General features: G+C 46.8%; 1 protein-coding gene across 2 annotated transcripts; it reads right to left on the bottom strand.

Moving 5' to 3' along the window:
- Positions 1 to 6,694: 6,694 nt before the first annotated feature.
- KLHL35 (kelch like family member 35) lies at positions 6,695 to 14,535 on the bottom strand. Of its 2 annotated transcripts, none has more exons than XM_090134290.1 (7): positions 14,318 to 14,529; positions 12,279 to 13,169; positions 10,123 to 10,307; positions 9,465 to 9,583; positions 8,869 to 9,057; positions 8,357 to 8,545; positions 6,695 to 7,826 (listed from the first exon to the last, which is right to left on the bottom strand). In XM_090134290.1, exons 2-7 carry the CDS (start codon positions 13,166 to 13,168, stop codon positions 7,638 to 7,640), a joined length of 1,761 nt encoding a protein of 586 aa, XP_089990416.1. In that variant the 5' UTR covers position 13,169; positions 14,318 to 14,529; the 3' UTR covers positions 6,695 to 7,637. The 2 variants fall into 2 exon arrangements, 1 of the variants encoding a protein (XP_089990416.1); XR_016463541.1 differs by having other exon boundaries at positions 7,700 to 7,826; positions 8,357 to 8,526; positions 14,318 to 14,535.
- Between the last annotated feature and the right edge of the window lie 2,903 nt (positions 14,536 to 17,438).

Raw genomic sequence — 17,438 nt, 5'->3', positions numbered from 1 at the left:
CTGTCATGTTAATTTACTCTATTGTATTTTTCTTCCTTAACCTTTTCTGTTTGCTTTCCTGAGCAAGTGTAAAATTTCAGTGTGAAAACATTTTGTGGCAATGGGTTTCACCAACTGATAGCATAGAAGGAAACATCTTCAACATGTTGGATTTGGTTGGACTTCATGATTTTTAAGGTCTTTTCCAACCTGAGCAATTCTATGGTTCTATGGTTCTATGATTCTATGATTCTCTGGTTGTATGATTCTCTGATTCTATGTTCAGAGCTTTCCACTTGATGATTAATTAATTACCTTCTAGTTCGTGCATTCTGAGAGTGACAAAGTATTCCTTATTTTCTATCTTTTGACCACTTGTGGCATCTCTTATATTCCTCTTTTTAAGGCTAAAAAGTCTTTGTGCAGTGATGCCTTTCCCAGTTCCCCCAGCCAGCCTGTGGTTTTGCATTGGAATCATGCAAAGGCTGCTTTCATTTCCTTTGGCCAAGACATTGCAAACAATGTGAGGAATTGTAATCAGGCAAGTCCAAATGTGCATGCCAACAGCAGACTACAGGAGCTGAAAGAACTGAGACTTCAAAAGCCCTGGCACAGACTATGGGAGATGTAGGTTAAAATCCATATTCCGACTTACTGGGCAACCTGAGCCCACTGCAGAATGATGTCTCCTCTGGATACCAGACATCTGTATCCCATCAGGCTTAGTAGCAGACATACTTCCTAATTTGGAGGTGTCTTTCTGCCTTCTTTGCATAGAAGCTGAGCAAACTCCTCTCGAAGAGATGCATTGAGAGGTTAAAGCCATTACAGCTGTGGGGCAGTGGGTACCTATTTGAGTACGTTGAATTGACCTGGTGCAGAGGAGTGAAGGCATCTCCAGGAGATCACCACCGTTCCCTCCAGCCTTCACACATCCTTGCAGCAAGTAAGCTCTGCTGCATGGCTCCTGTCTGCTCAGCACTGACCCAGTCCTTATACTTTCACCTAAGGGTGAGGGGCAGTGAGGGGCCCAATGCTGAGCTCATCACTGACGTGCAGCCTCACCATTATTTCCCCACGTCCCAAGAGTACTAAAAGCAGCAAAGCACTGAGGTATTCCAACAGTGGGAGCTACGTGTGGTGGGAGCTGGAAAGAGCTACTTAATTCCTCAAGCAACCTCAGTTTATTGTGCTTTAATACAAAGTCACCTCCGTTTTGCTCCTCATCCAGCTCTCACCATTCTTTTGGGCACCCCTACCCTGCATGTAAGCCCAAGCAGCTGACGTGGGAAGAATAGAGCAAAACAGAATAGCTGCCCCGAGATGGTGGTGTTCCTGCTGCCGGTGGGTGTTGCTGCACACAGGGCTTTTCAGACTCCCTTTGGTCTCTCAGCAGTTCATTGAGAACAGGCCCTCTCACCAAAGCAGCACAAAAGCTTCTGGCCACAGCCCAGGCATTTTTCTGAATCCTTCTTTCTGCAGAGATTAATGGGAACGGACACAGGAGACCCAGCACAGACTGTCAATGACCAGCACTTCACCAGCTTGGGCTGGATGGGAGCCCAGCCAAATTTCCCACGCAGAGCACTGGGCACCCTCTGTATGGCATGGGCCTGGGGACAACCCCAACTCCGAATCATGGAATCACAGAATAGTTTGTGTTGGAAGGGATCTTTAAGATCGTCTAGATCCAACCCTCCTGCTCCAACCACTCCTTTGCAGCCAATGGTGTTTTGAGGTAATTTGCTCATGACAAGTTTCCTAAGATGCAGATTTCCAACTCTTTTTGTCTTGGGTTGGAAGGGACCCTAAATATCATCCCATTCCAACCCCCTTCTGTGGGCTGGTTGCCACTCACCAGATCAGGTCACCCAGAGCCCTGTCCAACCTGGTGTTCAGCTATTGGGCATCCACAGCTTCTCTTCATTCTCAGACAACTTCTCAGTCATTCTGTCATGGCTTTCATGGGGAGTTGGACTAGATGACCTCTGAAGTCCCTTCCAACTCAGATGATTACTATGATTTTGTGACTGACTGATGCAAAATGAATTCCATGTACTTAGATCTCTATCTCTCTGAAATTGAGTGGTGAGGCAATGCTTGCTCCAAGCCCAGTGCCTGGTTGATCAAGATGCCACCTTCATATCTCTCTCACCTATGCTCCAGCTGTTGTGGGTGCATTTTCAGCTGCCCTTCTCCCAGCAATACTTGTGCTTCATGCATTAACTGATCGCTCCGTAACAAAGCACAGAGTCCCTCACACCCCGCAGAGAAAGCTGTCCTCTTTTATTTTTTCAGGTGTAGTCTTAAGATTTTAATTAATTCCTAGATTGTTGTATCAGCATTTTTTATTCTTCTCGTTAATTTGAGACACATATAAATCAGAGGAGGAAATACTTTGAAAGCATAAAACTTACAGAGGACCTAGGTTCTCAGTGTAGCTGTTTTTTCAAATAAATAAGTTTCCAGTTCAATTTGCAGTGTTTAGGACCTTTAGGTCACTTGGTTTTGTCTGATCTTTGCATGCCTAGGACTATTATTTTTTCCTTTTCTTTGCAACAATTCTCAGTCAGTCTTCTGACAACATACGGACCACAGGCTGGAAAACAATGTATAGACCAAGAAACATCTGCTGCTGCTCAATACAGGCATGGGAATCCTCTCTTTGCATTCAGACACAAACTCTCCCAGTTGAGCCATAACACCACATGTGAGAAGCAGCAGATGGGAACAAACACCTGAAGTCCAACAGCTGGACAACCCCTACATACAAAACTCAATTGCATCCCTGAAGATCTGCGGTGTGGGAATGAGACCTAAAATCAGGATACAATCCTTGTCACTGCAAACTGGCAAACACTTTCTTCCACATGCAGTGGGCTGGCAGAGGTCTGAATGACCTTGCTGCTTTTACCATTATTCACATTTAATGGGAAACAAGTCTAGTCACATCAATAATCTTGCAATGAATCTGATACAGTTCCTCCCGTCCTCTCTGTCATACAGGGATATTTAAAGCTAGAGGGACAGCCACTGATACTGCTATTATCTCTGCCCACCAGTTCCCAGCTGGCTACTGTGGCCCCTAATCTGAGTTAATCAGCATGAGCTCATCCTTTCAGATGGGGCTTGCACCCCTGAGTATTGTTACCTTGCCCTCAATGTTATCATCTCCTGCCAGCCAGAAAGCTAAATGCAACGACAGCTTCAACATCTCCAGGGGCATCGTGATACCCTGCTGTTTTTATGCTGGGAGGGGTGTTTGTTCAGCTCTGTGTTTTCAAAACAACAATTATCACAAGCAAAAATAAACTGGATTTGTTAGGGAGATCAAATGCATCAGGCCTTACGTGGTAGGACAAGGAGAAACAGGAATCAGTAAAACATCCTAGGACAAGGGAATGACATGGGGTAAGGGAGATTGCTTTGGAGGTCAAGTCTGTATGTCAACAAGCCAAAAAAGGGAGGGAAAGTTTGGGCTTGAGAGAGGTTTAAGGGCAGCATGGGGAAAGAGAGGAGGAATAGAGTTTGAAGGTTGGAACTAGATGGACTTTGAGATCTGTTCCAACCCAAGCCATTCTATGAAATTGAAATTCTTTGGCCACTGATGGTGTCACAGGCAGATGGCAAGTCAATGCCAGCCTCAAAGCTGGTGTCTCCTTGGTTTATGGAAGAGAGATTACCTCCCAAAGTCTTATCAATCTTATCTGCTTTGGAGTAGTCATCAAGGACTTAAGTCCACCAAGGCCTCCTTCCTCCTAAATATCACATGCTGAGCACGCTGTGATCCTCATCTCACTTGTGCATAATTTTGGTGGTTCTTCTGCCCCTCAGATTTTCACAGGCTCCATGAAGTGGATCTGCTGCCACGGTCTCTTCTCTATCACAGTGACGGCAGTGAGGCGTCGAGGCCCTCCATGTCATCCCAATACCACGACTCTGGTCAACGGCATCACACTGGAAGTCAACTCTGGTCACCATATTCCTCTCTGAACACGAACCCACAGGAACCTTCTCTAGATCTGAGTGGTATCCTTGCATCAAGTCTCATTTGCCTTCATGAAAAAGGCATTTTTGGATGAGGTATACAAGGCTACTAAACAGTCCAGCCTCTGTCTTCTTATTCTTCTGCCCATGTGCGTTATGGACAAACGCATCAGTTCCTGCAGATCTTCTTGCCTATATCATCCATGCAATTTGTTCACAATAGCTTTTTCTTCCCTCTGGCTCCCCTCCAAGATACAAACATACCCAAAATAATACAACTGCTGAGACAAGCAGCAGGAAAATCAAGAAGAGTGAAATGAAACACAGAGGTTTCAGGTAATATTTCAAGTAATATTCACAAATGAAATTCCTGCAGAAAGATCACCTTGGAGTCAAGAAAAACATTTATTTCTGAGAAAAAACAAGTTAAATGTATTCCCTCTCCCTCCCCTGCATGCCCACAGCTCAGAATCCTCACAAAATACAAACACATTTCAGGGGTAATATGAATATCACAACCAAGAACAAGGCAAATGGTTTAGTACCTACACCACAACTTTCACCATGTGTTACAGCTGCTGCAACACACCACACATGTCAAAAGCACATGGGAAAACTGACCAGAAGGTCTGCTCTTTTGAGAGAGCTCATTTTTACAGGACTAAGGGGTGAAGTACAGCAAGAGACTCCTAGAAGAATGAGGGAGATCAGGGAAGAATTACAGAAGAACAGCTCTGCGTCGCAGCGGTGTTAGGGTTTTCCTCACTTAACTTTATTGGTATGAAATCACAAATTTCTGAAAATTTCCACATAAGAAAAAAAACCAAACAAACAGAAATAACATCCACAACCAAACAAAACCAAACCTACCACCACCCCACATCCTGAATCCTCTTTAGCACAGCTTTCATGTCAGATGCTTAAAGAGAAAACCCATTGTAAGACTAGGAAAAGTCCAAAAGTTTATGACACCACATTAGGTCCCCCCAAACATAGCCATTATACTCAATGCTTTTGCAAGGGTGAGGTGCTCTCTTTTTCTTGAAACATCCTCAGTGGTTTCCCAAGTACAGCCAGCCCTTCGGATAACTGAGAACCTCTTCAACCAGACACCACACGGGGGTAAATTGAAGATGTCCAAAGGACTGAATTGCTGAAGGCACAGGGAACAGTAAGAGAGATTTTTTATTTTTATGGGGAGATGGGCTGGAATTTGTGGTCCTCAGAACACTAAGCTACAGGAGAATAAAGAGCTCTCTGTTCCTGAAGTCTGCCAACAACGTGAGTTGATAGTTTATACTTTCTTCCATGCTAATTTAATTATATCAATGAAAAATGACAGTTTCTTCTGAAGTAACCATTTGCATCATAAACATAACTGTGGATGCAATTTGATTGCAAACTAAATCGCCCTTTGCCAGCTTGGATTTTGTCTTCTCTCCTCAGAGGAAGAGTAGAATCATTTAGGTTGGAAAGACCTTCAAGATGCCCAAGGCCCAACCATCCAACCACCACTGCAAGCCCACCACTAAACCACCTTCTTAAGCACCACATCCACATGTCTCTTAAAGACTTCTAGGAACCTTTGCCCCCGTTAAATCTCCTTTATATTGCTGGAAGGGCACATCACACTGTGCACAGGCCTTGTGGAAAATTTGAGTCTGAGAATGCATAGCGTGCCTTCATAAACAAAATGGCCACCGTAGTCCTGAGGCCTTTCAGACTACAAGCAGCGTTTGGTGCAAGGAAACACACTGCTCCAGCAATGGAAAAGCATGGGTTTCCTAATGAAAAGAACAGCATGCCCAGCTACCAGCCAAACTGGGGTCTTCAGCAGGAACTTCTTGCCATGTTTTTCAGGTGATCCTGATAACATCACAAGGAAGAGGCGAGCGTCTCAGAACTCACAGAAGACAGAGATATTAAAGAGTACCAAATAAAATCCATCCAAATGGGGGAGGGAGGCAATAACAGGAGGCTTAAGATGATTAGAAGATTCTGAAAAGAGGAGAATCTGGGCCAACAACACAGAATTCTCCTCTACTTCAGGAAGAGGTCATCAATGGGAAGAGGAAAGCAAGGTGCAGAGAGAGCAGCAGGCCGCACCGTGCTGCAGAGAGGTACACCTGTGAACGTATAAGTAATGGGCATTTTTAAGAGATCCCACCCTACATTTGGTAACACTTCAGGACCTAATTGAACAACATGAACGTCTACACTCAGAGGGTGGTGAGGCACTGGAACAGGTTGCCCAAGGAGGCTGTGGATGCCCCATCCCTGCAGGCATTCAAGGCCAGGCTGGATGTGGCTCTGGGCAGCCTGGGCTGCTGGTTGGTGACCCTGCACATAGCAGGGGTTTGGAACTGGATGAGCATTGTGCTTCTTTGCAACCCAGGCCATGCTATGACACACAGACCCATCAGAAAACATCAGTTCCAGCCACGGACTAAGACACACCAGAGGCTATGGATATTCTACCAAATCAAACATGCTTCTGGACCTGAGGTCAAAACCCTGGAGCAGTACAGGTGGTGCTACTGAACATGTGCCCTGAGACAAGCTGCATATTAGGCTCCGAAGGGCACTCTGTCAGATCTGTTGAATATTGAATTTATTTTCCTAGTTGTCAGCATCCTTCAAAGCCAAAAGGAGCCAGATGCAGTTCTGTGGCTATCCCACTTCAGGACGTTGTTTTTTGTTTTGTTTTGTTTTGTTTTTTTAAAAACTCCTACACATTCTAACTTGCCTCACACTGCTCTCTAAAGAAGAGCCTCTTGGCTACGTGATTCACTTTCTCCTCAATGACAAAGTCTCAGCAAGATAGCAGCCCAACCTTGAAACACGTAGAGACAGCACCCTGTGCTTTTAGGGGATAGACCCTCATGCAGCATATGCAGAATGGACAGTGTGGCCTATTCAACCAGGCTTTCAGGGATTTCGCAGAGAAATTTTCCTGGGATATCAGCTCTGAGGTTTCAAACTCAGCTGTCCACTCTAGTAGAACTAACTGCTCACAGGCATCAACGACTGTTTGGGCAAGCATGGTTTGACACAGGACTCTATGGACCTAAATGCATAGATATCTGAGAGCTGAAGAATTGAATCCTGTAAATGTAGTTGTGTCTGTAACAGCCCTGGGTGTCAGGGAGAAGCAAATACATGCCCTTGTACCAACAGTACAGAAGCCCATGATCTACATCCATGTAAGGAATAAGTTACTTTACAATAAGGGCAGTGAGGACAGGGCTCTGAGCACTGATGGAGCTGTGGGTGTCCCTGTTCATTGCAGGTAGTGGGACCAGATGGCCTTCAGGAGTTCCTCTCAACTCAAACCATTCTATAATTCAGGGAAACATAAAAGAAGTCAAACTCAGCAGTTTCAGGGGTTGCAACCCTGCTTAAATCTGGCGGTGGCAAGGTCTGCAATGCAGCTTTCACACAGCCCAGCACTCTTTCATCCTCTCACCTCTCAGCATCAAAACCATTGGCATCATCAGACCCAGAAAAAAAAACAACAAACCAAAACACAGGTTGCTCGGGGCCTGCTGGGAGCACGTCTTCAGTGGCTTATGTTGCCCTTCCCCGCAGAGAGACTGCTGTCTGTCCGCACACATACCACTGACTCAAGGGGAGGATCTGAATGGGAGAAAGATGCTGTCAGAGCCCCACGGTCATCTGTTCATGTGCTGCAGGATGGTGACACAGCCATGGTAGCTGGTACAGCGCTGCAGCGGGGGCTGCTGCTCCACACTCCCCGTTATAGGGTCAAAAGTGAATGCTTTGTCTGTGCCTTCCCCATTCTCATCTCGGCCACCCAGGATGTAAATCTTCCCTCCGCACACCGTCAGGCCGCAGCTCTCCTGGAAAGCAGAAGGAAAGGCTGAGAGATGAGGAATTGGCCCCACAGCTTTGGACAGTGGGACTGAGCAGGAGTCTGCTATGTGCTCAGCCCTCACCTGTCCTGCATGGGGGGAAATAAGCAGGATGAGTAGGGCATGGCTCTTGGGATACTTCAGTATTATGGTTTCAGGCACCTGAAGAACCTCAAGCCAGATGTCAGCTCCCCAGTATATTTTCTGCACATTTAATCTCAGCAAAGTGCAGATGGGTTCATTTATTCTATGGAGAGAGAAGGCTCAGAGCTTCTCTCCTCATATTAGGAAAAGTTCTCACGTGAATATTAGGGAAAATTTCTTCGCAGGCACTGGAGCAGGCTGCCCAGAGAGGTGGTGGAGTCCCTGGAGGTGGTCAAGAGAAGGGCTGATGTCACACCAGGTGACATGGCCTAGAGTGGTCATAGGTATGGGTTGATGGTTGGACTGGACGACCTTATGACCTTACTGGCCTCTCCCTCCTTAACAATTCTATGATTCCTAAATCTTTCTCTTACCAGAGGCCCAGGGAGGGCAGCCACTTCTCGCCAGCTGTCTTTCCTTGGATCATAGCTGAAGATTTTACTGAGGAGCCCACCTACAACATAAATGATGTTGTCCAAGCAGACGGCACTGATGCACCTCTGGTAGAAAGGAGTGGGAGACAAGAGTGTCCACTTGTTGTCTTCTGGATCATAGCATTGGACCTGGAAGGAGAAATGCAGCTATGGGAACATAAATTTACCTCATCTCCTTGCTTGGATGGAGATGATATCCACTAGAAATAAAAGAAAATTAGTCCAGAAACAAGGGTGGGAGCTTCAACACTCAGAGGCCAGTGCAATGATCAAAGAGACATTTCTTCATCAGCTGGCTGGGGTCTTGGGCAGTTCTTTTGAGGGTCTATGCCTTCAGCTCTCACAGACAAATTACCAGCTGGTCCTAACCAACACAGTACATGGTTAAATATTCTGGTATTGAGCTGGGAGCCCACCTCCCAGCCATCCTCACCCCCTTGCACCAACCATACCTTGTCAGTGTTAGCAGTGTCATCCACAGCACCACCCAGCACGTAAAGCTTGTTCAAGCAAGAGACCACGGCTGCCGAGCTCACAGCTTGTGGCAGCGGAGCCAAGGTGGACCAGCTGTTGGAGAAGGTGTCATAGCACTCCACACTGGAGAGGCGGTAGAAACCATCAAAGCCTCCCACGGCGTAGATCTGCCACAAAAAGAGCAAAGCAAGCCAGTTAGAATGTCCTGGACTCACCAGCTGGGCTATACACTATCATAGTGTACTAGAGCTGACACTTGTCCAGCCACAGTGATGTTTTCTTGTTAAATCCATCATGCGTCAGGGTTTGAAACACCCTACACTGCATAGTTTTCACCCAAAGACTCAACACAGTCATCTTGCAAAAGTCTCTTGGCACCCCATGGTAGATCTTATTGCCACAGGTTCATTTGTGGCAAACTTGGGCAGCAAAAAAAACATTAGCTAGAGCTAATAGTACCATGATTATGTCCTGGTCTCTAAATGACTGATAACAAACAACTGACAATGTCTCATTACACTGGGAATTGGGAAAAAGGGAAGACTGTTCCAATTGGGCTTGTTTCAAAACCTACCTTGCCCTGAAGCGTTGCCATTTTGTGCCTCCATCGGCCTTTCTGCAGACAAGCAACCTTGATCCAGACATTCAGCTGGGAGCTCAGCACCCAAACATCATTGCTGCTGATGTGTCCCCCTGAAAAACAGAGGAATGGAAGGCTGGTACAATCCCAAAGACAGTCCCATCACCCTGGCACACTGCTATTTTATACGGGTCCTCCATGCAGCAAAACAATCTAGGCCAGAATGTGGCTGTTGGGTTACTCTCATGTAAACTCAGCTTCCCATGGAAGATGCCCTCTGAATTTCAAGGCACTTATTACACAACTCAATCCCTTCCACGGAGCTCTTCTTTTTGTATTCTTTGTATTTTAAGTGAAGGATGGGCAGATGGTGATGTGATAGGAAACCCTGAAAGTGCACATCAAAACCAACTCATTCCACTGCAAAAGGATGGATACCCAGATAAGCAGGAAGGAAAGTTTTTCCAATAGTGCCATCCTCCCCAGAACGATAAAATTGTTTCCTGGGTCAAAATCTAGGGTAAACTTCAGCAAGAAGTGACCTTATTCTGGAGCTGAGATGCAGGTCAGTGAGTCCCAATGAATCGACCCCAGGAGCAGTTATCTGAACTGAGCTCCAGGTAGGGATTACAGCTTTCTCAGAACACCTCACCTGATATGTAGACATCATTCTTCAGCGTGCAAGCAGCAAACTCTGACTTGGTGTAGCCAGGCACACTGGAGAGAGCCGTCCACTGCCTGCTCTTTGGGTGATAGAGATCGGTGAAGGGCAGCTTCAGAAGTCCTTTCTTATCACAGCCCCCAATGATGATGATAACTTCTGCCATCTCCATGAACCTAGATCATGAAAGGCATGGGTAAGTCCCTAAGTCCCAATCCCATTTAGGATACTGGCAGCACATCCCAGCGGGTAGGGAAGGCTCCTTTCTGTCACCAACTACCAGTTTTCTAGGCAAATCATTTCGCCCATGCACCTTCCCTCTTGTCTGCACATTCAAATCTCTCAGCTTGAGTGGGAAAAGGTCCAAACTTTGTAGGGAAAGAAAATTGAGAGCAACCTTTGAAAGTCCTTTGTGAGATTGCCCACTGCCCCTCACCCTGTCCCTTCCTGCACAATAAAGACTAATACTTAACACACGGCTGCAAGAATGGAAAGCTGCTCCTGGCAGTCAGCCTGCAACGTGCTCCCTGCCTGGAGAGAGAAGTGTTTCCAGGAAATCTCATTCTCTCCAGCCCTAACAGCAGAAAGCAGACAAGACAGATGGCTGGGCAGGAAAACCTTGCCAAGAAGTAGGTGGCAAGAGAGGAACAGCTCTGCAGGAAGAGAAGAGAGGAAGGAAGAGGGCAGAATGGGATTTGAAAGGCTTAGTGCCATCCCCAGCTCTGTCTCCATTTGTGCAGCCTGAGACAGTTCACTTTAGACCTAAACTGTAAAAGGAGGGGAGTTAAAATGGGAATGCTGGGAGTGGGATTTAATCTGTGCACTTGGAGAGGGCACCACAGACTGGTACTGAGCAGTTCTTTGTGTAGTGGCCTGTTGTCACAATCAGCACAGAGAAAACAAGTCCAAGCCTCACATCAGACTGAGAGGGCTTAAACCATCCCTGGAGGTTTAAAAACAAAACAAAACAAAAAAAACAGGCTCATGTCATGCAACATGGTTTAGAGCAGTCACAGGCATGGGCTGATGGTTGGACTAGATGACTGCAGTGGTCTTCCCAACCTTAACTATTCAACGATTCCACATCCCCATTCTTCTACCCAAGCTGCTCCACTAAGAGGCAAAAATAAACTGGATTCCTTGGTCCAAAGTGCAGAAGAACACAATAATTTGTCCCCACAGCCATCATTCTCCTCTAGAGAAGCACAGGAAGCCTAACAAACCACCTGGCTTAATACAGCAAACCATCTTAGAGCAGAGGTGTTCTCAATGGAGTTGTTCATACCTCCATTGGTGCGCTTACCAAGCACGTGCTGAGTGTACCAGTATGACCATGAAGGAGTAACAGAGGCTAAAAATATATCTGTCTAAGTCTAGAAAATCCATATGTCAAAATCACGGAAAGGTGCATATTCCCGTACATTCCCATCCCCAGAAATTGGTTTTCCTTTATATTTTCCACTTCATACTGCCAGCTGCCTGGGTTGGAATTTCTTTATCTTCATGTCAATCAATGAATCGCAGGTACAAAATTAAGAATTTGGGGTGCCTCAGTAGCTACTTGGACTGCAACTCCCTTTTTTTCCTGGACATTAATTACTGACCCAGCAGCTATGCCTTTGAGCTAGGCAGCATGCTGATAGCTAGAAGGCTAAAGTGAAGTAAAAGGAAAAAAAGAAAAGTAATTATAGAATGGTTGGATTGGAAAGGACCTTAAAGCTCACTCAAACCCAACCCCTGCCATGGGCTGGGTGTCTGCCACCAGCTCAGGGTGTCCAGGGCTCCCATCGATGGCCTTGGACACCTCCAGGGATGGGGCACTACAGCTTTGGGCAACAGTGCTGGGGAAATAATTCCCTCTGGGGAAGTAATTTCCTCCTCATATCTGACACAAATCACCCTTCTTTTAGTTTAAAATAGTGATTATAAATAATAAAATTGTTTAGAACTGTTACTACAAGTAGCAATGGTTTAGTGGGCATGGTGAGGACGGGTTGATGGTTGGGCTAGATTGTCTTGGAGGACTTTTCCAACCTTCACGTTTCTCTGATAAGAATCAAAGAACTTTGGACCAAGGAATCCATCCAAGCTTTAAGATACAAGAACTTGGACCATGCAGGTCTAGGGAAGATGCCATTGTGTTTTACCTTCTGGGCCTCGATCTCAAAGAGCTGACCTCGTTCCCAAGGATGTAGTACTTGCGGGCTTCGTGCAGCAGAGGGATGCACTCCTTTGAGTCCTGGATGAGCCCATCCATTTCCACCTTCTCCAGGAAGTAGGTGGGGTTGAGCAATGGCAGACGGACGTGCTCAAGGAGATCCTTCAAGGCTCCCTTCCGGGCAGGAACGTCGTGTCGTACCCAACGCATGACTGCTTCAAAGACCACCTCCTCCTTGGGGACCACCAGCTGCTCATCAGACAAATACTCAACCAGTTCCTTCACACCCATCTCTAGGAACTCTTCATGGCATGACACCTCCACGAAACACTCCAGCATGAACCTCTTGCTTTTTTCTGTCAGGGAAGTGATGGAGAACGAATCAGCAAACTTCATGATGCCTAAACAATTGCAGGGGTGAAGCTGGCCTTCAAGAAAGCTGATGCAAGCATCCCTAAGCTTGGAGATCTGCAGCAAGTCAGACAGTTCCAAGATGCCTTCAACATTGTCTTCCTGAATGACAATGCTCCCCCCATACATATAGTCAAGAAGGAGAGACATGGTGGAAGCAGAAATCTTCTGGATGTTGATGATATTCTGGTGGCTTTCCTTGAGATTGCCACCAAACATCGCCCGGAAATAAGTGCTGTTGGCTGACAAAGTAGCACGGTGGCAGGGGAATTCTTGCCCATCAATTAACAACACCACATCTGTGAAGATGCCACCACGCCGGTAGGCGTTCAGTGTCTGGAGGATTTGCTCAGCATGGCAAGACCCATTGCAAAGCTTCACATGCAGCTGCTCTTTGCTTGTGTCGCGCGTTGCATTTTCCAGGTTACTTGTCCTGTAGCTTGATTCTTCTTTCATCATTCGATGCATCCTGGTTGGGAAGCAGTGAATGAGACGACAGATCAGAATGTTAATTAAAATATCTGACCACAGTGTCCAACAGCACTGTGGTTTCTGCATCTTTCTTGGTGACATCAGGCAGTAAAGATTCCAGCCAAAACCTAGACAGATTTTACCCTCATCCAGAGGAGTTCATCCTCCATAACCAACATTTTCTCAAAAACAAAAGCCAGATGTAGCCTCCAGGATATTCCCAACGCAACCCCATCCCAGCACACCAAACTCTTTTGCTTTCAGATATTTCTTTATAAGACAGTTGCCTTACCCAGACTATGCTTTATCAGCAACTCCCACACTGTTTCCTTTCTTTCTAACATCTCAAAGCTCCTGTTAAGCTAATTTCCCCACCGAGCCAAATTCAAACCATCCATGGTGCTCCACTTACTTCTTCCCAAGAACCCGTCCCAACCAATTGCTGCTGCACAGACATAAGTCCTGGGAGGAACCGAACCTAGGTCTCCCCCTGCTTGCCCAACTGTTGTATCAGTTGAGTGTTAAATAAGAGACATAGCAAAGCCAACGCTTCTTTTTTTAAGAGCACAGCACCAAGCGTTCAGGTGGGATGTCAGTGAGGGCAATTCTGCTCCTGCCATGGGGGTATTGCAGAGACCTGAGGAGCAGTGAGGCAGAGCAAAAAGTCCTACATAAATCCCTAAGCAACCCTGGGAGAATGGGTGGAGGTTCCAGACATCCCAGATGGCACTGAGAAGTGCTCAGGCTGCAGGAGGGGAATGCTGTCAGTTCAAAGTGATTTAGAGAACTTACAACAAAGGCAGTGTGGTGAACTCTGCATTTTGCTGGCACGCACAGCTCCAGCCAAAGAACACAAACACCCCCATTTCATCACTTCTCAACCTGATCTATGTGAATTTCCAAGCCCCTGGTGACAGTAAGCTTGTAAAGAGAGACCTCCCCTGGATAAACCCAAAGTTCTTTCCCCAGCTCACGCCCCACCTCATCTACCCATGATACCAACTCTGAGAAGAGAGTGGGATTCTCCCATTGCCCTTACCCATGCACACTCCTTTCTACATCACTCCCTCCATCCCAACATTTCTAAACTCTGTATACGTAGGGAAAAAGCTCTCCCAGCTGTTAGCACAAGAATCTCAACATTACCTGGCCCAAAGGTTGAGTCCTCCAGGTGGGACCTAATGAACACAGCGTCCTTCGTGGAGATCTCCCATCCACGCCAGGGTTTTGTGCAGAGATGAGTCCCCTCCACTAAGCACGCCCAGCCCGTCTCTGGCAATGCTTGGGGAAGCACAAAAGCATTGCCTTTATGCTCTCTGCTGAAGAGGTGGGGGAGAAATCTGCTTTTGTTTCTCCGCCCGGAGAGCTACAGGGCATTAGCCATGCAGCTGTCAATAACAGCCAGCCTGGGAGGAGCCAGGGAAAACTCATCGAGGATCGGGGAAAATAGAGCACACCAGGACAGCTTATGAGGGACGAGCCATCTGGAGAGCAAATTGGGGTCCAGGTGGAATAATTTATTTGATAGAGACTCCAGCTCGCTGGAAACCACACTAAATCCAATAAATAAAATACAGCTCTGCAAGCAAAATAGGGCACCCGTAACACGGATAGATTGGGTCAGGCAGAATACACGGTGCGTGATAATTAGGTAATTAGATCCACAAGGACAGACAGGAAGGTTTGCCCAGTGTGGCTCTCACCAGCCTCCCTCCCAACTCAATCCCATTGCTGGCTAAAGCTCATAGCAGGGAGCATAGCAGCCCTGAGTTGGATCCATGAAGTAACTATCAACCTCAACATTGAAAAAACCCTTGATGAAATGCAGCCCATTCCCTTGCCCAGGATCACTTTGTATTATTTCATTCTAAGCAGAAGTGCAAAGAACAACCAACCCTGCATGTTGCTATCCCAGTAAAGTCATCTTTCCTTGGAGCACCACCACTGTGTTTTCCACTTGGATCCCTTCTGCTCCTCTCCCATCAGTGGGATGCAGGGCACAAGCTGGCATCCTGCTCATTGCCAACATTTGCATATAAATTGGCAACGACCTGGAAAGGACTGTGGTTTCCCAGCCTCTTCTGTGGGCTCAGAGGGCTGGGGAATTTGGTCTTAGGACCTTCCATCCCCAATTGAGTTGGCTCTGCTGGCTCCATCCAGGATGGGTGGGTGGAGAGGGTCATCAGGACAATGAGCAGCACAGCACCAATCCTTCCCTTTGGGGCAAACAGATCTCCCGAGTACAGGAAACCCTTCACTGAAGTTGCAAAGCTATTGACACCTTGCCAACCAACCTGAAAGCAAACCCAGCTTCCATCAAGGCATGCAGTTTGTTGGTAAGTAAGTTGTTGTAAATGCACCAAGTGACTTTGAAGGGAAGACTTTCTGGGTTGCAGCTGACCCTGTGTTCAAGCCAGGACATCTATTAGCACATTTTCACAGGCAGCCTGTACTGTGCTTAGCCATGGATCTATTCCTGTAATGTCACTGTGCCCCAACACGGCTGTCACCGTGTGAAGGCTGTGTTACAGCCCATGCTTATGGTCAAATTGCATGAAACTGAGGGCATTAAATACCCCAGAGGTCTGCAAAAGGACACTGGTGTGACTGATAGGCAGCACTGCAGGAAGAACACCCAGTGCAGGGGCAAGAGTTCATCCTCTCATTTGCTCCCAGTGCCCTGGGTCTCCTCCCAGGGTAGATGCAGACACCACAAACAGTGAGCTGGGAGCCCTATTCCACTGTAAAATATCTTTTCCACATGAAAGATAATCAACCCAAGGCATGTGGTCTACGGGAGCCATCAAGCACAAAACCACATGTATTAAAAAGATGCAAAAGGAAAATAAATGAGGGCTTTGTGAATGAGGAATGAAAGGAACAGCAGAGTAATTGTGTCAGAAAGAGAAAGAAATAGTAAGGGGAAGGGGTGCAGTTAAGGTAAAAAGAAATCAAGTAGAAAACAGGAAAGGCTAGAGAGCTTTGGATAAATCAGATAATGGAGATCATAGGGAGAGAGATCACTAGGACCTGACCACACCACCATAGAATCAAGAAGGTTGGAAAAGATTACTCAGACCCAACCCCAACCCAACCCCAGCCCACCATGCCCACTGCCCACATCCCTCAGTGCCACGTCCCCACAGTTCTGGAACACCTCCAGGGATGGTGACCCCCTCCCCCCCACTCCCTGGGCAGCCCATTCCAGTGCCTGACTGCTCTTTGGAGAAGAAATTATCCCTAATATCCAACCTGAACCTTGGTCCAGGTATGGGTTGTACCCATTGGTCTCACCATTACGCACCCAATGGATGGAAGCGCATCCTACCCAGGACAGCAGTCTGCATGCTCCTGGCAGCAATGCCCAGGGCTTCATCTGGCTACAGAGAGTCAGGAGACTCTTCCTACCCTCAGCCAATTAGTGGCAGTGAAGGGCAGTCACCCACATCCAGAAGAAGAGACCAAAGCAGAAGAGTGAAGATGAGGAGGACAGATGGGAGCAGAAACAGAGTCCAGGAAGAGGAGAGAGAGAAAACATGAGAAGCTTAGGAGGAAAAACATAAGGTTCCTATTGCACCCATGGTCACTCCCTGCTTGGTCCAGCCAAGCAGATGTTGCCTCTCACCAAGAGCAGCCTTCAGCCCCATGTCACTGCTGCCACTCACAGCACAGCTGGACTTTCCATGCCCAGTTTTGCAAGCTCTGAGCCACTGCATCATATGAAGGCTTTATCAGGGATGCAAGAGATGCTTTGTATGGCAGGTTACTGTAGACCTATGACACGGCTACGTCAGCATCACCTCCCAGACCACAGGACTGCAACTCTACCAATAAAGTGATTGTGCCAGCATGGTTCCCAGGTACTATGAGAGCTATCACAGCTGTGCCACTAAGCTTCTATGAATAAGGGCAGTTTTAGAGAAGAAAGAGTTAAATAGCACAACGTTGGCTGTCCCAAGCCCTTTGGGCTTACAGCCAGCAGCCAATTCTCAGCTCTTTTATTTGAATAACAGACACAGGCTACATGACTCTTATTTCTCTCCCTTCAACTTTTTAGTGTCTCTCCCAGGGGCACAGCAATCACAGCCTCCCGTTATGGATTATTCAGTACTGTGGAAATCAGGAGCTCTCCCTCTTCCCCTTAGGGCAGTTTTTATTTTTGACACTCAAATGGTATTCCCTCAGCCAGTCAAATCCTTGACACAGTACTGACTATCCGTCACCAACCAATGGGATACCGTCGTGTTTTCTTTAATCCCTTTCATCT

Source organism: Phasianus colchicus, chromosome 1 (assembly GCF_987193195.1).
Source record: "Phasianus colchicus chromosome 1, bPhaCol1.hap1.1, whole genome shotgun sequence".
In the NCBI taxonomy this organism is placed as follows: Eukaryota; Metazoa; Chordata; class Aves; order Galliformes; family Phasianidae; genus Phasianus; species Phasianus colchicus.
This window is presented reverse-complemented; position numbering and strand designations above follow the sequence as displayed.